The sequence below is a fragment of the Podarcis filfolensis genome (assembly GCF_964270895.1).
Source record: "Podarcis filfolensis genome assembly, chromosome: 4".
Lineage (NCBI taxonomy): Eukaryota > Metazoa > Chordata > Lepidosauria > Squamata > Lacertidae > Podarcis > Podarcis filfolensis.
The window spans coordinates 11,205,789-11,232,033 of NC_139607.1; the positions used below are offsets into that span (position 1 = coordinate 11,205,789).

At 42.6% G+C, this 26,245-nt stretch overlaps 1 protein-coding gene and 1 long non-coding RNA gene across 6 annotated transcripts in view; one reads left to right on the plus strand and one right to left on the minus strand.

Moving 5' to 3' along the window:
- The window catches only part of DZIP1 (DAZ interacting zinc finger protein 1), a 32,741-nt gene that overhangs the window by 815 nt on the left and 5,681 nt on the right, over positions 1 to 26,245 (plus strand). Inside the window, exons 2-15 of one of the 4 annotated variants that reach the window (XM_083610614.1) lie at positions 4,998 to 5,082; positions 5,717 to 5,841; positions 6,912 to 7,073; positions 7,791 to 7,928; positions 8,221 to 8,283; positions 10,823 to 10,876; positions 11,573 to 11,710; positions 13,383 to 13,434; positions 13,615 to 13,671; positions 18,750 to 18,895; positions 21,240 to 21,423; positions 23,079 to 23,208; positions 24,259 to 24,312; positions 25,546 to 25,760. In XM_083610614.1, the coding sequence (XP_083466740.1) occupies positions 4,998 to 5,082; positions 5,717 to 5,841; positions 6,912 to 7,073; positions 7,791 to 7,928; positions 8,221 to 8,283; positions 10,823 to 10,876; positions 11,573 to 11,710; positions 13,383 to 13,434; positions 13,615 to 13,671; positions 18,750 to 18,895; positions 21,240 to 21,423; positions 23,079 to 23,208; positions 24,259 to 24,312; positions 25,546 to 25,760 (1,603 nt within the window). The remainder of the gene's footprint in view (positions 1 to 4,997; positions 5,083 to 5,716; positions 5,842 to 6,911; positions 7,074 to 7,790; positions 7,929 to 8,220; positions 8,284 to 10,822; positions 10,877 to 11,572; positions 11,711 to 13,382; positions 13,435 to 13,614; positions 13,672 to 18,749; positions 18,896 to 21,239; positions 21,424 to 23,078; positions 23,209 to 24,258; positions 24,313 to 25,545; positions 25,761 to 26,245) is intronic. The other 3 variants (XM_083610616.1, XM_083610615.1, XM_083610617.1) reach the window with 3 other exon arrangements.
- LOC310761288 lies at positions 8,188 to 10,815 on the minus strand. Of its 2 annotated transcripts, none has more exons than XR_014547329.1 (2): positions 10,041 to 10,815; positions 8,188 to 9,063 (listed from the first exon to the last, which is right to left on the minus strand). It is a non-coding gene; the product is annotated as an uncharacterized lncRNA (long non-coding RNA). The 2 variants fall into 2 exon arrangements; XR_014547330.1 differs by lacking the exon at positions 10,041 to 10,815 and adding an exon at positions 9,546 to 9,957.

A 26,245-nucleotide genomic window follows, 5' to 3' on the forward strand; every position in this document is an offset into this window, starting at 1 on the left:
TTTTGTTGCTTAGTCGTGTCCGACTCTTCGTGACCCCATGGACCAGAGCACACCAGGCACTCCTGTCTTCCACTGCCTCCTGCAGTTTGGTCAAACTCATGTTAGTCGCTTGTCCAACCATCTCATCCTTCCCCTGCATGCAAAGAGAGGCTCCGGAGGATTGAGCAGATGAGACCAGTAGTGGGTCTAACGGTCAAGAAGGCAGCTTCTGCACGTGCCGTAGAGGGAAGTGAGGGTTCATCAACTTGGGAAGGTAGCCCAGCTTCTTCTTGTTGTTGTTTAGTCGTGTCCGACCCTTCGTGACCCCATGGACCAGAGCACGCCAGGCACTCCTGTCTCCCGCAGTTTGGTCAAACTCATGTTGGTAGCTTCGAAAACACTGTCCAACCATCTCGTCCTCTGTCGTCCCCTTCTCCTTGTGCCCTCCATCTTTCCCAACATCAGGGTCTTTTCCAGGGAGTCTTCTCTTCTCATGAGGCGGCCAAAGTATTGGAGCCTCAGCTTCAGGATCTGTCCTTCCAGTGAGCACTCAGGGCTGATTTCCTTAGGAATGGATAGGTTTGATCTTCTTGCAGTCCATGGGACTCTGAAGAGTCTCCTCCAGCACCATAATTCAAAAGCATCAATTCTTCGGCAATCAGCCTTCTTTGTGGTCCAGGTCTCACTTCCATACATCATTACTGGGAAAACCATAGGTTTAACTATATGGACCTTTCTCGGCAAGGTGATGTCTCTGCTTTTTAAGATGCTGTCTAGGTTTGTCATTTCTTTTCTCCCAAGAAGCAGGCGTCTTTTAATTTCATGACTGCTGTCACCATCTGCAGTGATCATGGAGCCCAAGAAAGTAAAATCTCTCACTGCCTCCATTTCTTCCCCTTCTATTTGCCAGGAGGTGATGGAACCAGTGGCCATGATCTTAGTTTTTTTTTTATGTTCAGCTTCAGCCCATATTTTGCGCTCTCCTCTTTCACCCTCAATAAAAGGTTCTTTAATTCCTCCTCACTTTCTGCCATCAAAGTTGTGTCATCTGCATATCTGAGGTTGTTGATATTTCTTCCAGCAATCTTAATTCCGGTTTGGGATTCATCCAGTCCAGCCTTTCTCATGATGAATTCTGCATATAAGTTAAATAAGCAGGGAGACAATATACAGCCTTGTCTTACTCCTTTCCCAATTTTGAATCAATTAGTTGTTCCATATCCAGTTCTAACTGTAGCTTCTTGTCCCACATAGAGATTTCTCAGGAGACAGATGAGGTGATCAGGCACTCCCATTTCTTTAAGAACTTGCCATAGTTTGCTTTGGTTGACACAGTCAAAGGCTTTTGCGTAGTCATTGAAGCAGAAGTAGATGTTTTTCTGGAACTCTCTAGCTTTCTCCATAATCTAGCACATGTTTGCAAATTGGTCTCTGGTCCCTCTGCCCCTTAGAAATCCAGCTTGCACTTCTGGGAGTTCTCGGTCCTTAGGCAAGGCTAAACTGCTTACACACACACACACACACACCAAAATTGCACGCACACCCCACCCCAAATTTGCAAACTTAAGTTTTTTTTAAAAAACAGCTAGGAAAAACGAAAAGTGCAAAAATGCTAGATTTAAATCAAAATTGCAAACTTAAGTTTTTCAAAGATCAGGTAGGAAAAACGAAAAGCACCAAACGGCTAGATTTATCTGAGATCACAAGATCTAGGCTTATCGCAGATCTCAGCAACAAAGCTGTCTTTGATTACCTTCAATTGCAAAATCTAAATCTATCTTAGATCTTGGTAGTGTATCCATAATAATAATTATAGTAATAATATTTATAGCCCGCCCACCTGGCTGGGTTTCCAACCTTACTTTGCTATGAGTGATTGCTAGAGAAGAATCATTTGCAGCACTGAAATGACTTCTCAGCGGTGCAAGCCTGGGCATTGTATATGAAGGTCCTGGGCTGCCCAGACAACGTACGGCATCCATATATCTCAGGAGACAATGGAAGAATGATACAGGAGAGACATGTTTTATTGCAGGGGGACTTCTATTACATGAAAGTCTGATTTTGTTGCTACAGGTGCCACATTGTGTATCAGGTGCTCCACCAGTTAAACTCAATCCCCGAAGGTGCACTCTTCCATTGTCTTCTGAGACAGATGGATGCCAACAATGTTATTCTGAACCCCAACAATTGATTATCATTACCTTAGATGGGTTACACAGACTCCCGTGTTAAACTAAATACAGAGGGCTAATAGAGTTCTGCTCCCTAGACAATCCTTGGTGAATAACAATAAGACTAGCCTAAAAGTGGCATTACTGCTATGTCTTTTTTAGATTTTCAGAACTCAGGATAATCATGTTTTAGGACTCTGTATTAGCATAGGTTCGGTATGTTGTGGTACATCTGAGAGCTCCGGTTATAAAGTATCCATAAAAATTGTGAACGTAGAATCAAGAGTTGGAAGAGGTGCCCTGCGTCTTCTTTAAGGCTCCCAAACAGTGCAGTAACTTTTTCAGTTTCACATCATTTTGAGCCATAAACGTTAAATGATGTCACTTTACACGACTTGTGTTGGTAGTTTTCACTGTATCCATTGAGAATAGGACAAGAAGTGAATGGGGCTAATGTCGAAATGAAGTTGCTTTAAGGAGCCCAGCTCCAAACAATATCCCTTTTCACTGTGTGGGACAGCCTTGCAGTTACATATAATCGATGTTTATTTATGAATAAGGTCCATTCAGTAGCTCCATGCAAGACCTATCCCCAATATGCATAAAACACTAATGTACCATGAGCTAAAGTAATTGAATGAAGGGTAAAGCATGCAACCGCTACATGGAATTGGCAACATTTCAACATGAGTGTTTGCTTGGATAAAGATATTTCACAGCTGATTTAATACATTAATTCCTGATATGTTTCAGCAGAAGATATCTGTGGCTTGCTGGCATTTCCCTGGCACTCAGTCCTTGACTATCCAAGCTTTGCATGTTCTTGCATTTATCCAACAAAAATGTAACTTAATTATTTATGCCCTTAGGAGCTCTTTCAAGGAATTTATATTTAATCACATAGCAGCTATCAGTTGCAGGATTTTAAATAGTTGATGGGGATTGGGAATTCAGCAACAAGAATCTGATTCTGAATCCACTGAGCCATTACACACATTTCACATCATATGAGCTGATCCTCCTAAATGTATAGTAGCATGTCGTTGAAGATGATGTGCAAGTTTGAAGCGCATTAAAAGAGCAACGGATTTTGAGAGCATGTGTCTACAAATCAGAAGCAAAATAATCTCCCTTTTGTACCAGCAAAATCTGCTCTGGTGTTATGTTCACCTGCCCCTAAGTAGCAGAAGTCCTAGATGTCCTTTACTAGATGTTGGACGTGGGTGACGCTGTGGTCTAAACCACTGAGCCTCTTGGGCTTGCTGATCAAATGTTTGGTGGTTCGAATCCCCGCAACGGGGTGAGCTCCCGTTGCTCTGTCCCAGCTCCTGCCAACCTAGCAGTTCGAAAGCACACCAGTGCAAGTAGATAAATAGGTACCACTGCAGCGGGAAGGTAAACGGCCTTTCTGTGTGCTCTGGTTTCCGTCACGGTGTTCCGTTGTGCCAGAAGTGGGTTAGTCATGCTTGCCACATGACCCGGAAAGCTGTCTGTGGACAAATGCTGGCTCCCCTGGCCTGAAAGCGAGATGAGCTCTGCAACCCCATAGTCACCTTTCACTGGACTTAACCGTCTAGGGGTCCTTTACCTTTTACCTTTATTAGATGTCCTAGCTTTGGGATTTTGTTTCACATTCTAGTAGCGATAGTAGTGACACTGTTTTTCTCCATCGCTGGCACGGTTTTTGAAAAGGTGATATTTGGGGGGGGGGTTAATGGGGGGGGGAGAAACCTGCCTACCATAGGATGCATAAGATCAGGTTGCAAGAATGATCTATTGTAAGTAGTTAGTTGTTTACACATTGGCACTCTGATCCAAATATTCTTACTGGTGCCTTTCCTATAACACTGGAATAATATGATGGTTTAGTCCAGAAACAGGCACATCCTAAACATGTATTTACCGGTGCAACTGTTAGGTTCAGGCCAGAGTGTTGGATAGAGTGTTGAACTAGGACTTAGGAGACCTGAGTTCGAATCCTCACTCAGCCATGAAGTTCATTGTGTGGCCTTGGGCCAGTCCCTGCTTTTCAGCCTAGCCTACCTCATAGGGTTTTTGTGGGGATTAAATGTGGAGAGGCAGAACTAATGTGCCCCTCCTTGAGCTAACTGAAGAAAAAGGTGAGAGATAAAAGCAATAAACAAATGGATAAAGGTACTTAATTCTTCTCCAAAGCTGTAATCTTGTGCCTAGTTGCTGGAGTATAAGGCCCAGAGACTGGTGATGCTAGCATATGCATAACTGATAGCAGGATCAAACCCATTCACGATCCAGTTAGAGCTTTGTGCCTGTCCCTCATCTAGCAGCCAGGACTGCACATGTGATAGTGCTGTTGTTCAACACAAGAAGGTATGGGTTTTGATTTATGCTTCTCCACCCCCACATCCTGAACAGGACATTACTGCTGTTCTTGATAGTCTCTCCAATGATTTTTCATGCAGAGTGCCAATTTGCCGGGTGGAACGTCTCCCCTTAGGTATCCCACATGCAGGGATCTTAACATAAAATGCACCTCTTAATATAAAACATGTCTAGTTGGCAAATGCAGCATTAGCACCATTAGTGCTTCCAGTAGCTTGTGTATTTTTGGACCAGGTACTTTGTCACCTTTGAAACTATGTATTGAGAAATGAGTAAAATAACAGAGGTATTTGATGATTGATTTGTGTGTTTTGTCTGTTACTGCTAAGTCCATTTAAGTGCTTTACATATTTTCTCAAGAATACAAACCTACGTTGAGAATGGGCCCTGGACTAGCACTGAAATATACAGACCTAATTTCTTACCGTAGTTGTATAGGTGGATTTCTGTTGTTGTTTAAACAAAACTACATTTATTTTACAGTGTCAATTTTGTGACAAAGCTTTTATGAACTATTCCTTCCTGCACAGTCATTTGCAACGTCGCCACGCAAAGGAACCACACTCTGGTGAGTTATGAAGCAGGAGAGGAAATCTCAGAATGGGCAGTGTAATTCATTTTTTTCCCCTAGGTGAAAAAGCAAACAAGAAACAGCAGTGCCACTCAAAGAACAACAGTGATTTTGAGATATAGCTTCAATCCAGCTATAGTTAATCATAAGTAACTCCCACTGAAAGCAATGGGATTTTAGTTAGCTGTTTCACTGACATCAGTAAAATTTGGTCATGACTAATTGGGCAACTTGATGGAACTACTAAAATAAACTGAGAATTTATTTATTTATTTATTTATTTATTTATCACTGTCAAGGAATCTTGACCCAAGACCCAGGTCAGCACTTCCTTAGTGGGTCTAGATCTTGCTCAGAACCCAGGATCTCTATCCACTCCACCAGGCCAATGTTTTGGGAATGTTTTGAACAAAACATTTCAGTAGAACTTAGACTCTCAAAGTAGCTCACAGAGCTCCTTCTTGTCGCCTTTGGCTGATACTGCTCTGAGGCAGAATACACCTGGCATTGCTGTTTGCAGAGTGGAATTTGGAAATGCATTCCTGAAGTGCCTGTGTAGGAAGAGCTGTGTTGCCCAAAATAATAAGTGGAAAAAACCATGTTATCACCAAATATGTATTTCTTTTAATAGATCAGAAGCAAAAAGTGCAGACGGGTCAATTACAGGAGGAGATCAACAAGCTGAAGGAGCAGTTACAGCTCACCAGGTCTCAGTTAGAAGCTGAGCAACACGCTCACATGGTCAAGTTGTCTAAGGTAGGGCATACTCTGTAGTATGTAGTACCAGAATCTGGCCAGGACCCAGGCCTGGCCAGGATGGGCTTTCCTGTTATACCTTCTGGGCTTGATGAGGCATGTGACACTCATCTGAGCCTACTCCAGCTTGAGGAATCACCCACCTCCTTCCCGAGCTAGCAAGCCCAACCTAGGCTGTGGGTCCTTGCCTGCCTTCCCTCAAAACTAACAGCTGTAAATTCTGGAATCCTGAGGTCAGAGGTGGTACATCCCATTTCACCACTTGAGGCAAAACACAATCGGTCGTCTGCAGTGGGTGGCGCTACAGCCCACCATAGAGCTAATAGAGCTAGTCAACTGCTCCCTGCTCTGTCAAATCAGTTGGCCAGAAAGTGAGACACTCTGCTAGATCTCTGGTTTGAGATCCCTGCCCCTTGCAGGTAGAGCAAAAGTCAAAGTGCAGCAAGTGATAAGCCAGAGAGATGAAGCAGCAAAAGCAGTCAGAAGCCAAGAAATCTCAAAGCCGAGTACAAGCTGAGGCAAAACGAATTAATTAGGACTGGGATGAAGATAGAAGCAAGAGGGTTTGTTAAAATTGGAAGCAGCAAGGCAGAAGACAAATGTCTGGGTCATCCGTGATGGGACAAGGAGGATGCTCAGGAAGTTTAAATAGAAGCAACAATAACCAGTGCCTTGTACTAGCAAGCTGGCCATGTTTTCTAAAAAGATCCATTATTTTTCAGTGTTAAGTGAAACTCTTGTGAGTCAGAGATATTTTAGAAGAGACAGACTATCAGGAGTCAGTAACCTTTTTAAAGCTGCTGATTCTCACTTGGATTCTCAGTCTGAGCAAACAGAGGGCATGTGATTCTGCCACCTTGTTGAAGCTAAGAAGGAACCCCTGTGCACGCTGCCTTGAGTTCCCTGATGGAAGAAAAGCAGGATACAAATGTATAAAGTAAAGCCAACCATAAAAAGTAAAAGAATGAAACTCAAAATTTATCAACCTAGGACCTTTGTGTTGCTTGGAACTGTTCAGTTTGTTGTATCCATGAGAGAATTCTCAGAATAACATTTTAAAGCAATTTCAGGAGTATGACGAACACAGATCCAAGGAGGAGGAGATTCGGCAGTTGTTTCACAAATGGAAAGAAGAAGAAAAAGACAAACTGGCCAGTGAACTAGAGAAGATGAAAGAGATGTTTATGAAGGAATTTAAAGAGCTAACTGCGAAGAATACAGAATTAGAAAATGTAAGTAATTGAGAAGGGGTTTCAGCTGGCCTGCACACACCTTCAAGGGGTCTTGACTTGATCACTTGCTTAAAGTTCAAGACGTGAGCTTCTGGGGAAAGACGCTTAGGATTTTCTAAGAGCAGAGCTTTATAAAAGCCTTGGTATATTCATAAATCTAATTTCAGTCCCAAGGACCAAAATGTTGCTATGTTATTTAAACACTTGCTGTGATCCAACCAAAGACCAAACTTGCATGGGAACCAGGTTTTCCATACATATCCTTAGCTGCATGAGTCTCTTTTATGCAAACATGTGCATGTTTCCTCTGACTCATGCAGCTTGGCCAGACTGTGAACATAAAACCTTCTTAACAGAGCAATACCATCCATCACAGTTATGTAGGGAGAGCAAGGGGCTACCTCTATTCTCTACCCTGCCATTACCAAACAGCTCTTTTGCATTGTTACTGCTTTTCTAAGAGGCCATTGAATTTACAGGGTTGGACTGGGATCAATGTTCAAAAAATGGTAGTGGATGGATTCCTAAACATTCAAAGAAGGAATCATACAAGTTATGTCTTCAGGGAAAAGAAAGCAGAGCATATACACCCAGCCTGCAAAATTGCTGATTGGTGTGCCTGTTGTTTGCAAATTACCATCCTCTAATACAGTACATATTTGGATTTTAGCCTTTTATCATTTTCTCTCTCTCTCTCCCCCCCCCCCTTGCTCTTAGCATCTATTAGAAGTCCAGAAGTCTAACAATCACCTGAAATCTAATTTGGGCACATTAAAAGATAGCTATGAATTTCCAGAAGAGAAACACCAGAGTTCTGTAGATCAGCAGGGAGCAGTGCAGGCTTTAGAAAAACAGGTAATTTAACGCAAATTCCATTCCAGTTGCCTTGTTTCTAGTTTGTGGGAAAGAGTGTTATTACCCTGTACATATTAGATCAAAGCTTTCCAAAATGTGTCACAACAAGTTAGTGTGTCGGCTGCAGTGTGTAAGTGTGTTGCGTGAACACTCCCCATGCTTCTCATAGGGCTGGAAAGGGGTTAGTTTAACTTCCAGTTTGCTGCTTTTCTGGTGGAGACACACATACACACATCATATAAACTGAAATACGAGTACGTTAATACAATTAACTTTATTCTGTCTTACGTAGGACACTGAGTGGAAGGCTAAACTACAAGCTCTTAAAGAAGAACATGGCAGTGAAAAACGCATGGTAAACAAGACTGTTTGTGATTAAAGGGGTGGGGGAATAGACATTGGCTTGGATCCTAAAATAAGTCATCCTAAAGAAGTTAGCGGAAAGAATGTTTCTCCTCTCCTTCCCACTTCTGCCATCTATGACCCTCAAGAGTCTCTCAGGAGGAAGGGAGGGCACTCCCGAACTATGTGGGAAGAGGGGCTGCAGGGGAGAAGGGGACAGAAAACTTTCTTTAACTCCCTTACCTCAGGATCCAAGCCAATCTGCTCTCATGACATTATCTAAGGACCTGGCAAACTGTTCAGAATGGGTGTTAAAATTCACTCCTGTTGTGTTGTAGAATTCATTTGAATATTCTCATTGAAGCCATTTCACATTCCGTCCTTGCACTGAAAACTTCAGTACAGAGGTTGACTTTTTGCAATACAACCAGCTGGTTAGGGGGTGGCACCTGGTCTTGTCCTAGCCCTTGAGAAGAGCACAGTTAGAAATAACTTTGGATTCTGTGCTTTGGTATTGGAGGCACCAGCAGAAGTTATGATGTCATATTCACCCAGGAAGGGATGTAATCATGTGACCCCCCACCCCGTCTGTTGCTGGTCTTTTCTCAGCTTTTCCCCAGGACACAGCAAGTTCTTTCTTCTCCTTGTTACCTGTGCTTTGCCTCAGGCCTAACCTCTTCCTGATTCTTGAAGCATCTTCTTTCACTCTTCCAAATCCCTGAGTTCCACACGTGGCTCAAGCTATATTCTGTCAGACTGGCCCTCCTAGCTTTTGCCCAGCCTTCACCAGATGCTGTAGGAGAAAAGTGACCAGAGGTCCACTAGCAACAAGACACTCCCTTCTCTTCCTACAACAAGACACCAATCTAGACCTCAAACCAACTATTCTTTGCAGACAGGTGTCAAACCAGTCATCAGTTCTGCCAAGATCTGGCAACTCGGCTCTAAGGACAAAATAATATTCTTACCAGACCTTTATTACATCCATATTATGTCATCTACAGGTTTCAGGAGCTTCTTCCACCCTCTTTGTCCTCCAGCCCATCCCTCTGAGCAGACCTGGTACACACTGAATGTTCGCAGGCTACCTAAGGCATGTATTAAAGGCACCACTGCCTTCTGACGAAATGAAAATCTGTTGATGTCTTTTTGTCCTGCATCTGTAAGGAGATTCCCCCCGCCCCCAGTGCCACCGCTAGAAAGTGAATCAAGGCATGTGTTGCCTATACAAGGCATATCATCTACCAACACGGTTGCACGTTACAGTCACTTCACCCGGGCTGCAGCTGACATGTTTTCCAGGCACTACAAAATAGACTGCTTTGCCTTAGCAGAAGCTGTCTTTGGGAGGACAGATGTTCCAGCATGTAGTCCTTACCTCATTCAGAATGCACATCCCATTGTTGGATGCTTCTGTGTCAGACACAGAATGGAACATCGGTTGCTCCCCATGGAAGTTCCTTTTGTTTTGGCACATACAGGCCTCATGTCTAGCTTGGCGCTCCTTGTAACACTTTCACAAAGCCAGTAATTCCTTCACCCTTGTTGCTTGGCCTGCTCAGGCTCCTACACTCCTACTCCCCTTCTCTATTTATACTCTTCCAGATACATTTTGTCTCAGGTTTGGCTCCAGGACAGAATTGAGGGATGACTCCCCTCCAGGACTGCACTTTGTGAAGAAAACAAGGTAACGCCAGTCCCTTCATTCCTGAGCAAGTGCAGACGTACTAATCCATTGTTTAATAACTCCATACACCAAACCGAACAAACCTTTGTAGTGATTAATCAGCGTCCGATTTCCCATCAGCCATGCCATCAGACTTTCTTCCAATTCCATCCATTCTTAATGGCTATTTTTTGTGCCACTGATCAGCATAATCTTCCTAGCCAAACATTGCATGGAGTCACATGTAAAAAGGTAAAATCCCACCAGTCAGTTGCTTGAGGAATAGAATGGAACTGGATTTGTTCCCTCCCCATGTTCCCCCTTCCCCAACAAACCAATTAGGCTGGGTTTTTACTTTTGAAAAAAGGGCTCTGCCTGCGATGTATTGGATCAGAATCTGTGTTATTTTTACCCACAGTTCCCTCTCTTCTCTTTATGCCAACTATATGCAAGTGAAATTTGTAATTTCTTTCCCTGTTCTTTTAAAGGCTTCTTCTGCATGGTTTCCCCCCTCTTTCTCCAGCCATTATGTCTTCATTTCTGTGTGTGGCTGTTTGCTTATTTACTTACTTAATTTATACCCTATATTGAAATGCACGAGGGCAGCTAACAAAATTAAAACGGCAAAAAGCACTTACGTGAGAGCTTTACACTGCTGCGAAGAGTGTAGCCTGCTAGGTCAATGAACTTATCTGTCTGGTCTGTGATGTGCTTTGTCCCCATGGTGATCCCCAAGGAGGATACTGGTATGTCAGAAACAAATCCGCATTGGATGTTTTGCCCCATCTCTGGAACTTCCAGTCAACAAAGCCAGGCATGTCTGGAGAAATACTCCCTTTATGCCCCCCCCCCTCACAGGCGTTTTGGATGTCACAATGACTTTCAGATGCAGTCTGCTGGAAGGTTCAGGAGACAGCTGACAAACATGCTAGGTATCAAGGTGGGTCTTCGGTGAATTTATTTCTAGCTCCTCATATCATTTTCTTTTTGAAATAGCATCAGCAAGAGCTGCACACGACTTTTTCTGTCTGTTATAAGTGTCTGTGCACCCTTAGGATATGCCCACGGAAGAGATAAACTTCCCAAACAACTGCTAAAATAATAATACAGTGGTACCTTGGGTTAAGTACTTAATTCGTTCCGAAGGTCCGTACTTAACCTGAAACTGTTCTTAACCTGAAGCACCACTTTAGCTAATGGGGCCTCCTGCTGCTGCCACGCCGCCAGAGCACGATTTCTGTTCTCATCCTGAAGCAAAGTTCTTAACCTGAAGCACTATTTCTGGGTTAGCAGAGTCTGTAACCTGAAGCATATGTAACCTGAAGCGTATGTAAACCAAGGTACCACTGTAACAGCAAGAATTGATAGATAATCTAAGCATCTATTTAAAGACAAAAAAGCCCCTCAGCCATTCATCCTCGTGTGAAGGTAGAGGTTGTCTGTTGTTTTATAAAAATAGAATGAGCTCCATAGAGTTATGGATTTCCATTTGCTATTAGTCCTTTGAGATGGAACTTTTAAATGAAAGAAAATAGGAACTAATCTAATAAACATTTTTTTAAAAAATTAGTGAAATATTGGAATATTTTAGGTCTCATTTGAGATCAATTTATTCTTCCATATTTGACACCTTCAGCTTACGTCCCAAATTGAGAAGTACAAAGCACGTAGTGAGACCTGCAGTGCAAGCAACATCTTCTATAAGAAGAGGATAGAAGAACTAGGCCAGAAACTGCAGGAGCAGAATGAACTCATCACTACGCAGAAGCAGCAGGTCTGTTCATATAATATTGTTACGCATCGAAACCCCCAAAGCAGAGCGGAACTTTCCTCTTTGAAACAAAACGAAACAAACCCTTGAAAAATACAGATCGATTTTCAGCTACTGTACCATATTTTACCAACCCATAAATTTCAAATTGTATTCTTACAAACAGTGATCCTGATTTCTGCAGGGGTTAGGGCTGTTAGAGAATGACTTCCCCCCTTTTGCAGCCCCATTCACAGGGGGGAAATTTGGGGAGAGAGGGTTATTTTTCCAATTTGGGAAGGGATGGGTTGGTTGAAAATTTCTGAAGGGAAACCTGTGCTGTGTTTTTGTTTTGCAAAAAGCCTCCTTCCTATTGCCCCTCTCTCCCTCCCTTGTCCGGGGAAGTGATATCCTGGTGAGTTTATTCACCACCTTGCTCTAAGGATGCCACGCAGAACTGTCATTGGAGCAAGCAGCCACCACTCCTGCCTGGCCAGCCAACTAGCTAGTGTGTCACTTCCTGCCCCCAGGACAAGGAGGGGGGAATAGGAAGGAGCTACTTTGTCAAGGTTAAAAAAAAGGAGGGGGGAATCCCCTCTCTCGCATTCAATAGATCAACTCAGTTGGTCAAACTGGGAAATAGTTTTAGTATTACAGACGGATTCTATAGCAATGGCTGTAACAGACCTTAAACTGACACAGAAATAGCATCCAGTGGCATTGTATTGATGGGATGTTCAGAGCACTTAAAGCAACCTTGCTCCTACGATCAAGCCAGGTTTGATCATGTTAGGGTTCACATTAAAGGGTAAAGGGACCCCTGATCATTAGGTCCAGTCGTGGCCGACTCTGGGGTTGTGGCGCACATCTCGCTTCATTGGCCGAGGGAGCCGGCGTACAGCTATGCTAGGCTGGCTCTTTGTTCTTAAGTTATCTCACGATTTAAAAGGGAGCTTTTGTAATAATAAAAGAGTCATGCCCCCATTGGTTCCTCCTATATAATGTCATACTATAAAGGTAAAGGTAAAGGGACCCCTGACCATTAGGTCCACTCGTGGCCGACTCTGGGGTTGCAGCGCTCATCTCGCTTTATTGGCGAAGGGAGCCAGCATACAGCTTCCGGGTCATGTGGCCAGCATGACTAAGCCGCTTCTGGCGAACCAGAGCAGCGCACGGAAACGCCGTTTACCTTCCCACTATTTATCTACTTGCACTTTGACGTGCTTTCAAATTGCTAGGTTGGCAGGAGCAGGGACTGAGCAACAGGAGCTCACCCTGTCGTGGGGATTCGAACTACTGACCTTCTGATTGCCAAGTCCTAGGCTCTGTGGTTTAACCCACAGCGCCACCCGTGTCCCAGGGTTCACATTAGGCAGGAACAAAGGTCCCTGTCCCTCTTTCCAGCCCCTGAGTCACTCCAGCAGTCGTTACCGGAGCTCTGGCGGGGGCTGGCTTCAGATGTTTGACTCAAGCTGCTGCCTCTTTGTGGGTGGGAAGGGTGCAGCTGGGCTAGTTGTCCAGCCATCAGGGGCTCTTAGGTCAGGGGACAAAACAACCCCACCCTGCCCTATAAGGCCTGCACATGCCCACCTCACCTTGTCAAAACAGCAGGGATTTTGCTGGTACCACCCCACAAATGATAATAGTCGTCTCCTTTCTAAATCTGCACCTATGCTTGACTCTTTCTGCATTTCAGATAGAGAAACTGGCTACAAAAAAATCAGTGGAAAGCGTCAAGTCATCTGATGGTAAGTGGCAACAAGAAGGACTTTAAAATTCCTTTGTTTTTATCTGCTTGTTAATCATTGTTCTCTTAACAAATTGTTCCAAAGTATATAATTCAACAAGTCATCTTTTTTTCTAATTGCTTTGAGAAAGTCTGTTGAGAAGTACAAGAATCTCAAGCCTATATTTCTTTTCTTTCCCAGTGAAAACGTCAACACAGAATGTTGTTCAGCCCAAATCGAGTGTATCGTCCATGCGTGGTAAGTTTTTGTAATAGATCTCACATTATTACTGATCTTCCAGGATGACAGCAAGTAACAGCTAAATTTAATTAACACAGCAAGATTTTTTTTAATTGAGAGGTCTTGAAAAGATCGCTGTCATGGTTCACAGTGGTAAATATAACACATAGGCATTTTCTTCCAGTGCAATACTTCTTTCTATTTCTAGACAAAACTGAAGCTTTTTACTTGGAATGTGAAATTCCACTGTAGTGGAATTGACTTATTAGTTAACTGATTTTGTTACCAAATGACCTCCGCATCTAAATTTAAGGCACCTAAGAATAGGTGCCCGAGGCATCAATTTACCTAATAGTTGAGCTGACCTTCAATAAGCCATAATAATTGGATTGTAAAATAGCAAACAACCTCATTACATTTTGTTTTATTTCAAGTGGTCTCTTAATTTTAAAAAAGCATCACCGTGAGGCTTTCAATTAAAAAAAAAATTGACTGGAAAGCCCGTTCACAATAATTATTTTATGAAGACTTTTCACCATGAATGCTACTCTAGTGTTTTATGCTTTGATGTTTTAATCTATATTTTAAATTTTGTACATAGCTTTATTTTTTTGTAAGCCACTTTGAGACCCAGATGTGGCGATATGCAGGGTGTAATAATAGTAAAAATATTCATTATATGGCAACTGCACTTTTCATTTCACATTTGGGTTGTTTGAATGGTCACTATGTCTCCAATCTCGCAGATATATTTATGATCACAAGGGCTGTGTTTGGACATAATACTGGCCAAAAACCCTAGTTAAGCAAAGTAGTCTGTGCACAAGCTGTGTGTTGGTACACATAAAAATAATTTTATTATTTATACCCTGCCCATCTGTCTGGGTTTCCCCAGCCACTCTGGGTGGCTTACAGCATATATAAAAACATAGTAAACCATCAAACATTAAAAACTTCCCAATAAAGGGCTACCTTCAGATGTCTTCTAAAAGTTATGTAGTTCTTTATTTCCTTGACATCTGAAGGGAGGGCATTCAAGAGGGAGGAGGCCACTACCGAGAAGGCCCTTGGTCTGGTTCCCTGTAACTTCACTTCTCGCAGTGAGGGAACCAGCAGAAAACCCTCGGAGGAGGACCTCAGTTTCCAGGCTGAACGATGGGGATGGAGACGCGCCTTCAGATATAGCTCATGCACTCCCCGCTCTCCTCCTTTCATGAGGTGAGGAAACAAACCAGCATGCCATAGAGTGGCTGGCTTAGCATAGCACCCAAACCAGTTCTCATGAGTACCACAATTAGGAAGCCAAGAGCAAACTCTGGATTCTAGATCATGGATCTCCAAAACAAACCACAACCACAGTTTCAGATGTAATACTAAGCTAGACATTCCATGATGTGTTACCCTGGAAGGGAGGGGTTAACTCTGGTTTTGGTCAGCATTATGCCTGAAGACAGGTATAGATTTAATATCTTCCAGTGGCAGCAATCTTAGCACATTATAGCTCATAGTTCAACTAATTGGGCTTGGAAAGGTAAAAAAATGGAAGGAACATTCTTCACAGTTTTATCATTCATTGTTTTATCAGGTCCATTTCCTCCACTTTGGACAGGCACCAGAGTGATTGTCTCCATTAAATTTAAATCCATACCTGTAATTTCAGATACTCTTCCGACTATACTAAGAATAATAAGCCTTTTTCAGTTTTCGAAACAACTTGGGTATTCATTTGGGATGATTTTGCTGGTGATTGTCTATTTTATTTATCTCTGCAGGTCTTTTCTGTCTCTCTTTTTATCTCTTCCTACCTTGTTCCACCCCCCTGCCTTTTTAAAATTAATTTCAAAATTATGCCTTAAAGCAGAAACACTACTTTTCCTACTTTCTAGCAAACAAGACCATCATTAGTAGAGCTGCATTGTGTTTTCATTCAAATGAAACAGCTAAAATAGGCAGTGTCATCTTCATGAGTGAGTAAATTTAATATAGTATCCCAGTTTTTCTTTCTTTTGTAAAATAGAAGTTTCCATCTGATATTCATTTCTGCTTTTTGGAGAAACAAGCTTAGATTAAAGCATTCATCACTGATCCTTTTTTGTCTTCCGTGGAATTAAATGAAACAGATCCATTTCAGTACTTAATTTATTTAGATTTCTAGCTCATTCTAAAATAAGGGCTTAGGGAAGTAACTGCACTAAAAAGAACTATGACAAAAGCTGACAAATAAAAATGGTTTTAAATAAAAAATGCCTTAAACCAGCCTAAACTGAAACAAACACATAATCTTGGATGTATTAAATTTGTCAAAAACTGGATTTTGTCGCTTGCTGGGAGATGTCAAAAGTTCAGTCATGTCATGTCAAAAGTTCAGTTTAAATCAACAGGACTTGGGTTACAATTCTATATCCACTTACCTGAGGGTAAACACCACTAAATTCGTGGAACCACTAAATTCAATAGACATTATTAGATTGTACTGTTAGAGCAAAACTCGACATGGCGTGAGAGCTCTATGAAGGGATTCCCTATTGCCTCTTCCCCACTCGTGCACAAACAATTTACAGCAGCGGTTCTCAACCTGTGGGTCCCCAGATGTTGTTGGACTACAACTCCCATCATCCCTGAGCTCTGGCCTTGCTAGCTAGGGGTGATGGGAGTTGTAGTTCAACAACATCTGGGGACCCACAGGTTGAGAAAGGCTGATCTACAGGGTATGTGGCTGCATCTGGGGGAAGGTTTGCTTAGTTAACCTTTTCTTTCCAAGCCATTTCCTTAATAGATGTTATGTCTTGATGCTTCCGCCAGGAAAATGAGTTAAGCCCACTGCCTGATCCTCTCCCTGCCTGGGTTGAGAACCCCCAAGCTTCTTGGGGATCATTCACAGGTGACTCATGACAACCATGGGGCTGCCCACCCCCCATCCTGTGATGGGTCACACTCTTGTCATGGTCAGATGTGCCTTTGCATTCTTCCCCCTCTTTCCCTCTGAAACCTCTGGTTCAGGAGTTGCCTTCCATGCATGGTGAGCAGGGAAGAAGCCCAGGAGCCTAAGACCTAGCATCTATCTCACTACACATGGAGGTAAGAGGGAAAGTCCCAGGTACGGCCAGAGGCTTACTTTTGTTCTAACGCTAAAGACCTACAGCCACTCCGCTTGCAGGTAAAGCTGAGAAACAACTGCAGCTTAATGTGATGGAAAATATTTCACTTCCTCCATTCAAATTGCTCCAGAGAACAACATTCGCTACCTTAAACACATCCCTACAATTTGAATAAAGTTCTATCACGAGTAATTACATTTTTACTGACGTTAGTGGCTCAGAAGAACAAATAAACAAATGCAGCACCTCCATATAATCTTCTGCATAATTTCCACCCTTTGGACCTTTATCTTGACCTGCTTCTGTCTGTCTGTCTGTCTTTTTGCTATTCCTCTGTTTCCTGATTATTAGAACAGGCCCATTTGGTCCACATCCTGGAGCCCATAGAGGAGCTTCCAGAGGATGGAGAAGGTAATGGAAGGGCCGATCAAATCATCTGTGGCCTAACGTGGGAAATGTTTGCTAGGAATACAAATGTACATACTTATATGGTTTCCAGAGTATCATCACGTAGGCATGTTTTCGTACTGCATGGTAAATTACATTGTTAAGCCCTACGCAGAGCTAGGCACCGCAATATTTCCGCCGTCACCTTCCTGAAAGTAGATTGCTCCTCCTCCTTTCCACTAATTCCCACCACCCACTTCTCCAAAAAGCCAATTCCAGTCCTTCCCACACTTCTGGGCAGCTCTGACTGTGCCACTGTTTCAGTTTCCATATAGTGTAGAACTGAGAGAACAAGATGTGAGCCTGCTTGTTACAGCTGTTTCTGAGCAATGGGAGTTTCATTTTAGGCTCTTCCTCTTAGTAGAAATTGTTGGGATACTGCCAGGGAGATAAAGTCCATCATGACTCCACGTCGTCTCCGGACGTCCATCGATCTCCCGTAGACACGCAGTGTCAGCAATTAGCGACACAAGCTCCAAAAAATAGATTGCCACATTCCTGGGCTCATGCACACTCTACCAGCAGATAATGCACAGCAGAAGTCACACTCAGGAGAGCATTATTTACAAGTTTTATTCAGCGTTGATCAGAACAAAAAAACATGACTGCCTGCTTCAGTGTCTCCGACACAGAGAGAGAAAACGAAAGCAACAGAAAACATAAACATCCTGTGAACAGGAAATGCGCAGGCTGTGACACAAACATCCTGCTCCCTTTTAAGGTGGAACAGAAATATCCTAACAGAAAATTCATACCCAAACGCAATCGTCATCTTCCTGTACCTCTTCACTTTCTTGCTGGGGTGGCCAATGTGGACCCCAGCTCCCATCATTCCTGACCATTGATCATGATGGCAGGGACTGATAGAAGTAGTAGTCTAGCAGCATTTGGAGGGCACCATATTGACTGTCCCGTTCCTACGGTACTTCCTTGCCTATGTTGGTGATTGTTTCAAGACGAGTAGGGTTGGCAGGCAGCACTTGTGAGCACAGATCCCTGGAATATAATAAATTGCTATTCTCTTGTTGCTGTTACTACAGTAGCTCTTTCTGGCAGATAAAGTGTTTTCTTCTTATCTTTTATCCTTGCACAAACCAGTGAGATGAGAGTGCCCTGTGTTTTTGATGGCCAAGCAAAGATTTGAACTTTGATTTTCCACAGTCAAGCTATAGTAGTAGTAATTATTATTATTAATTTTTATTTTTATTATTACCCCACCCTATCCAATTCTGTCCAAATTAAAAAGCCAGATTAATCGGGCAAAATTAAAAGTGGCCTTATGATATGCCTATGCTTATGCATATAATGTATTTCAAGGAGGGTTTTAAGTATTGTTCTGTGCTGTTGTGTTTTATATGTTTATGTGGTAAACTCTGGAATGCTATGGGATGAAGGGCGGTTTAAAAATGAAATAATAATAGGTTTCTAACTTTTTAATGTCGTTTTTTAAGGTAGTTCTTCTCTTTTGCCTCTTTAATTGTTGTGGGCTTAGCATATATTGATACTACAATATCGTTGTAAAGAAAACTATAACTATCTGTTCTGTTTCAGAAACAGGGAAACATGAGCCCAAAGTAGGGAGGAATAAGCACCATACAGCTCATTCTTTGAAGAGCACTCCTTCAGTACCAAGAGAGCTGAGATCTGTTTTGGAGCAGACCCTAGCAGAGAAATTGGAATCCTTGGGAATTAAATCAGTAAGGCCACTTTATAGCATTTAGGTGATCGGAAGATACTTCTCTCCCTTTTAGTTCCTTAACTTCCTCTTTCAGTCAACCTGGGACAATCAGCAATTCAAAATCACTGAGGGCACCAGTGTTCTTCTTGTGTTTTTTCTTAGACTTTAGTGTAAGATTGCAACACCTGCAGTAATGTGTGTGTTCTCACGTGTGTGCAGTCTCACACTACTGCTGGTTACACTTACCCTCAAAGCAAAATTTATGCCTGTATCTTGTTGATCAACACACTCCCATATTTTTTCATTTACGTCCACCAAGAGACAGGGAAGGGAGAAAACACGGGCACAAACATTTAGGTTCTCCAAATTTCAACTGAATTGTCACCTGTCACAATAAGCCGCAAACCATGGCCTATGAGCATGGCTGACTTGCACCTGCTTTGATCCTCCCTGCTAATGCATAGAGAGAACAAATCACAACCCCCGGATTTGCATGCTGTCTGAACCAGGGATCATGGTTTGCTTTGCTTAAACAGAACTCTCAGTAAGCTAAGACAAACGTTGGCTTACTGTGGTTTGTTTGGAGTAGATACAATGCAAATCCCTGGTTTGGAAGTACTGCTAAGCCGGAGATCATGGTTTGTTTCCCTCCCGACATGACCTGGGAGGACTGAAGCCAGCACAGTTCCCTCACGCATGGCTAGTCATAGTTTATGGCTTACCACAATGTGTGAACATAGCCAGCAACTCATTAAAGTGCTTAACTTGGGTTGAATTATGCATGTTAAGTAACATTCAGTTTAAATCTTCAGTAATGAAGTAGTAATTAGAAGGATAAAATCTGTTTAGTTTGTAAAGAGAATTTCACATACTGAGAGTGATAGTTTATGGGGGGAAATCCTCATCATTCCAAAGAAATAAAAAGAGGGAAGTAAGATGACTATTATTATTATTATTATTATTATTATTATTATTATTATTATTATAAAAATACTATTTCTTTCTGCTGGAGAAAACATACCAAGTTTAAAGTTTTTCAGATGGACTCTGAAGACAAAATTTCCCATAAATCTCATTTGTTTACTGGATTCAAAACTGGGATTTTTATTTTTAGGGAGAAGTGTGATTATAATATCGAGAATCACCGTCTCATTTAAACCAAGCTTGTATTTCTTAAAACACAAATACAGAGTCAGAGTTTGAATAATACAGACATTAGGAAGATGGCACCATACATTTAGGAAAAGAAATGCTTCTTAAATAGTGCCACCAAAAACCACATAGGGTGAAGATGTCAGTGCCATTGAATAAAAAAAAGTAAAAGCCTACACCAGAAGTAGAGAACCTTCTTTCTGTCAAGGACCACATTTCCTTGGGGTTAATCTGCCAGGGGCTGGAATGGGTTAGTCTCTTTGGTAGAAAGGGAGCTGTCCATGGAGGCGCAGGTCAATTCTGCGTCCAGGGCAGCTGTTTATCAGCTCCATCTGGTATGCAGGCTGAGACCCTACCTGCCCGCAGACTGTCTCACCAGAGTGGTGCATGCTCTAGTTATCGCTCGTTTGGACTTCTGCAATGCGCTCTATGTGGGGCTACCTTTGAAGGTGACCTGGAAACTACAACTAATCCAGAATGTGTCAGCTAGACTGGTGACTGGGAGCGGCCTCCGAGACCATATAACACCGGTCTTGAAATACCTGCACTGGCTTCCAGTACGTTTCTGAGCACAACTCAAAGTGTTGGTGCTGACCTTTAAAGCCCTAAATGGCCTCGGTCCAGTATACCTGAAGGAGCGTCTCCACCTCCATCGTTCTGCCCGGACACTGAGTTCCAGCGCTGAGGGCCTTCTGGCAGTTCCCTCACTGCGAGAAGCCAGGGAACCAGGCTGAGGGCCTTCTCGTTAGTGGCACCCACCCTGTGGAACGCCCTCTCACCAGATATCAAAGAGAAAAACAACTACCAGACTTTTAGAAGACATCTGAAGGCAGCCCTGTTTAGAGAAGCTTTTAATGTTTAATAGACTATTGTATTTTAATATTCTGTTGGAAGCCGCCCAGAGTGGCTGGGGAAACCCAGCCAGATGGGTGGGGTATAAATAAATTATTATTATTATTATTATTATTATTATTATTATTATTATTATTAAAAATAAATAGTAGGCAGGGCCACCCGTTCTCTTTTTCTGTCTGTCTCTCTTTGTTACACATTTGCTACAGCATCACCTTGCAGGGTCCACACAAAAGCAGCATGTATGATTTTCAAAACCGCGTTTCTGGAAAAGGGAAGCGGTATTTCTTTTTTTAAAAGCAGAAAGTAATTTGCGTTTTGTTTCCTGCATATCGGAATGAACTTTTCATCTTTCGCAGGGAGTTCATGGTATCCCAAGTGATCATTTGAACAGGGTCTTAATGTCTGTGGAGTCTGCTAGAGAAGAAAGGAAGAAACAGATCCCCGACATTCAGCTTATTCGGGAGCAGCTCCAGCAGCAAGTCAACTTCAGGGTTATGTCTTGCAGCAGACTTTATTCCAGTTCTTACCTTTCTCCAGAAGGTGTGCTAACTTCCCACCCCTCTCCCTGCCCCAGCCACCCCCACTGCTTTCAGATGTCTGGAGGTCAAACCAGCATGTTACTTATAACTCAAGACAACGTAAACGTGGGCTTGCTTTCATGTACAGTGTGTTAAAGGTTTTGTTAACAAGTTAATGTTCAAAAGCAGATCAGCTGTTTGGACCCATTAATTAATCGGTGAGCCATTTACATTTTGGTACCAGCGTTGTTTGAGGGCAGTGGATGAGGGCAACATTTGGACTAGAAAACTGGTCCCTAGCTCATGTGGAATCTGATCAGAGAGGAGCAGGTATGAGCTCCCTCAGAATCTGCCTGAGCCTCCTTAAGCAAGTCATCACCACAGTTTTACGGCCCCAGTGTTGAACGCATTCTCTGACACAAGATGTCTGTGTGAACTGCAATCGATAATCCTTTCACAGATTTATTTAAACTATTGTTAAAAACTCCCAACTTACTTGTTTAAGGACTACATGTTATTTAATTAGCAGTTTATACATTCTTGACCAAAGCTACTTTACAATGTATAACTACTTATTCATAAAAAAGTGGAAATTCTGTTACCTGAGGTATTGACCAATCGGATATTACATTCCCTTAGCACATTTTGCAACATGCTTCTAGGCTTAGGGGCCAGAGGGCACTTTTCTGGCTCAAGATGTAGATCTAGTGCCTCTTTTGTGAAACCTGTGCCCAATACAGAGAAACATTACTAACATTTCTTGTGAGCACAGCTTTCCCCTGAATTCTCTGTTATTCATTTGAGCATTTTTACCTCATCTTTCCCTTGTTGTCGTTGTTGTTGTGTTTAAAAAATGTGCACTCAAGGAGGCTTGCAGTGTAAAAATTGAAAAAACAGTAGCAAAAAACCAAACCTGAAATGCAAAACAAACAGGGACAGCCAGGTGACTTTCTGAAAATTCAAAGGAACTCAGAGCACAAAAACAGCCAAATGCCTTCTGAAATGAAAATGTATTCCTGAGATGATGATGAAGAATAATAATCAAGGAGGAAGTCAGGCAAGCTTCCTTACTTGGGCAGGTCTATTAGACACAATTCAGCCGGCAAAGTAGAAACTGAAGATGTGTCTGTCTTTCTTGTTTCTGCTGACATTGTTCCATGAGATATATCTTTGCTATTGTTGTTGTTTATTGAATTTATATACCGCCCTATACCGGGAGGTCTCAGGACAGTTCACAGAATAAAATCAGAATATAAAACCACAAAATAAATAATCATAATAAAAACAACAACCTACCCCCCAAAAACACATTTTTAAAAAGCGCATAGTATCCTCACAACATTTAAAGTAAGATAATTAAACCTGGACATGAGCCACTCATTGGAAAGACCATGATCTCAGAAATGTCTGTGGCAATATTTATTGGCAACCAAATTGGCCAGGTGCCTTTCTGATACAAAGACAAAAATAAGAGTGGGAGTGGGGGAAATTAGCTTTGGTTGTTGAGCAGATGTAATACTAGTTCTTCATCTTCGCAAGGGAAAGGCCTGTATCTAATGTTGCAAACAAGTCCTCTTTGCTGAGTTTCATCTTCTTTCTTCTTGGCACTGTTTCTACCACTGATGCGCTTCCACCAGAACGTTGTTTTGAGTATTTATAACCTGTGTTTCATTGCAGCTAAGAACAGGGTAGCTCACTTGGGAGGTTCGCTGTCAACTGTGTTACCCAAAGCAGCAAAACGTCCATCTGTTGCCAAACGCCCAACCGTACAAAGACCAGTCGCTGCTGAAAACACCCCCGCACCAAAGTAAGAGGAACTGTTCAGTAAAGTTTTGTTTGAGTGTTTGGGGTTGTCCGTATTATCGGAAGCAGCCTTGTGGGCCAATATGGTGGAGCACCTGAACATGTCTGTATTATTCATCCGCTGGGAGAGATGCACTGGCTGCTGATTGGCTGCAGCTCCGTATTGAAAGCCCTGAGCAACTTGGGATCAGGTTACCTGAAAGGCCCCTGACCCTGGATAGACATTTAAAATTTCTTAGATCAGGGTTTGCCAAACTTGGGTCTCCAGCTGTTTTTGGACTGCATCATCCCTGACCACTGGCCCTGCTAGCTATGGATGATAGGAGTTGTAGTCCAAAAACAGCTGGAGACCCAAGTTTGGCAAACCCTGGCTTAGATCATCTGGGGAAATTCTACCCACGGCTCCATGTCCTATAGAATATTACAGAGCATGTCCATTTTTTGCCATTGCCCCTGTTCTGTGGAATGCCCTTTCCTCCTCCATACATGACATGTTGTCTATTAGCTGCTCTCTGCATCTTTAGAAGGTCTATCATTTTCCCCGGGCTTTCACAGGTCCCTAAGATTGGATCCTGTTATTTCTGAGTTCTCGTTTTTATAATATTGTTTTTATTATGATGTTGTGTTCTTTTGGATCACAGGTTAGGGTTTCCCCAAACTTTTTCAATGTTGAAAGTTTGTAAATGCTTTTAAATAAAAGAAGAGAAAGAAAAACGACAAGAAACAAAAGAAAGGAAATAGGTGTATTGATTTATTTCCTCTGACCCCTCAAAAGTATCTTTTAAGAAGATAGCGAGACCATCATCCTTCTGCAGGGAAGGGAGTGATTAAAAAGCATTTACTATATTATGTCTGCATTGCAGGAGGTTGGACTAGATGACTCTTGGGACCCCTTCCAACTCAACGATTCTATGATTTAAATATATTTTTGACATTCATAAACCTCTTCTGAAAGGCAATTGCCCAAAGCAGTGTACAGAATCTGAGTACAGAGTACAGAATCTGCAATATATTAGATAACAAAAGTTGTAATTTTTGTTATTGTTCCTTCCAGAACCAAGAAGAGTGCTTTGGGAGATGAAATCCCCAAAAAGCTGCATAGTATTACGTAAGTCTTCCGTTTGGTTTCTCTGCGCAATATTCTGAGCACGGTTTAAAAAATGCAAAGAAGAAATGTCAAATTGTATACATGCCACTTTACCTAAGGTTCAGGTTTGCCAGTTGCTTGAAATGGTGAGGCAAAGAATTGTGGGGATGGACAAGGAAGCAATGGAGGCAGAACAAAAGAACAGGAAGGGGAGAGGCAGAGGGGTGTGCAGGATACCACCCCAAATGGAAGTGCTGCTAGCACTCCTCTAATCCCTTGGCCTTCATCAGAAACTATTCACAGATTTCTACAACCATGGTGGCTGGAAGTCTCTTTTTTTAAAGACACGGTGAATCAGATTGTGTAGTAAAACCCAAGACAGATGTATAGCTATGCTTACTTTGCGCGTGCTTACTATAGGTAAGGTCAGGGGTTCAAATCTGCACAATGGGGTGAGCTCCCGTTGCTCTGTCCCAACTCCTGCTAGCCTAGCAGTTTGAAAGCACACCAGTGCAAGTAGATAAATAGGTACCACTTCGGCAGGAAGGTAAACAGCGTTTCCATGAGCTCTGGTTTCCGTCACGGTGTTTCGTTGTGCCAGAAGCGGTTTAGTCATGCTGACCACATGACCCGGAAAGCTGCCTCTGGACAAACACCGGCTCCCTCGGCCTGAAAGCGAGATGAGCACTGCAACCCAATAGTAGCCTTTGACTGGACTTAACCGTCCAGGGGTCCTTTACCTTTACATTTACAATAGGCAGATGCTCAGAGAGAGCCTTGAACCACAGGTGCACTCTACCTGCTTTTCAAACTGGATAAAATGGTTTGGCTGCATAGAATCCACCTTTATTCGAAGGACCTAAAATGGCTTTCCACACGTTCCTTACTGTGTATGGGATGTTTCTCAGCAAAGACTCCTTTCTTACTAGTTTCGAAACACGGGGAGAGTTTAGGTTGATGGAAATCAACATTCTGTAACCAGTTTTCTCAAGAATCGTGGCATTGTGGATTAACTTATGTTGAAAATGGTGGCCCGCCATTTACCTTGTAGACAAGGATCCTAAGATTATCTTAACTGGAGGTTTGTGACTTCCCTACCATTTCGCTGTTGGATGAAAGGATTTGGAGAACCTGGGCAAAGTGTGGCTAAGGCAGTACCGTGTTTGGCAACAGTTGGGTTAAATCAAGGTCTTGCCAGAGCGATGATGATAATAATGGAAGGTGACTAACTCCACCGATTTCCTTCTCCCTCAGAACCCCACCATTTAGCTCAGAGGAAGAAGTAGAAGAGAATGACATCATGCAGTCCTACATCTCGCCAGAACTGTCTCAGCCTCAGGCATCCAAGAGCAACATTAAAGGCAGCTTGTCAAGATTTGCAAGCCAGAGTGATGTGAACTCCATGGAAGAAGAGGAGGAGGAAGAAGAGGAAGAGGAAGAATTCAAAACAAGCCTTAAACCTTCGAAAAGTAGGGAAGCTAATTTTGTAGACCACCTTAAGGAGGAGCACGCCTATGGGGAGATGCTCCTCTCATGTTCACACCAGGATCTGTGTTCACCCCATGGTCTCCTTTACTGTGGCTTTCTATCCTGTGCTCACGATTGTGCTGAACAGCTGATAATCATACTGGCTGTTAACCAGTGGGATTACCGTATTTTTCGCTCTATAAGATGCACCAGACCACAGGACGCACCTAGTTTTTGGAGGAGGAAAACAAGAAAAAAAATATTCTGAATCTCAGAAGCCAGAACAGCAAGAGGGATCACTGCGCAGTGAAAGCAGCAATCCCTCTTGCTGTTCTGGCTTCTGGGATAGCTGCACAGCCTGCATTCGCTCCATAGGACGCACACACATTTCCCCTTACTTTTTAGGAGGGGAAAAGTGAGTCTTATAGAGCAAAAAATACGGTAATTAAAAAGAAGCACGTAGAGCAAACGGTGAAAAGGAAATCAT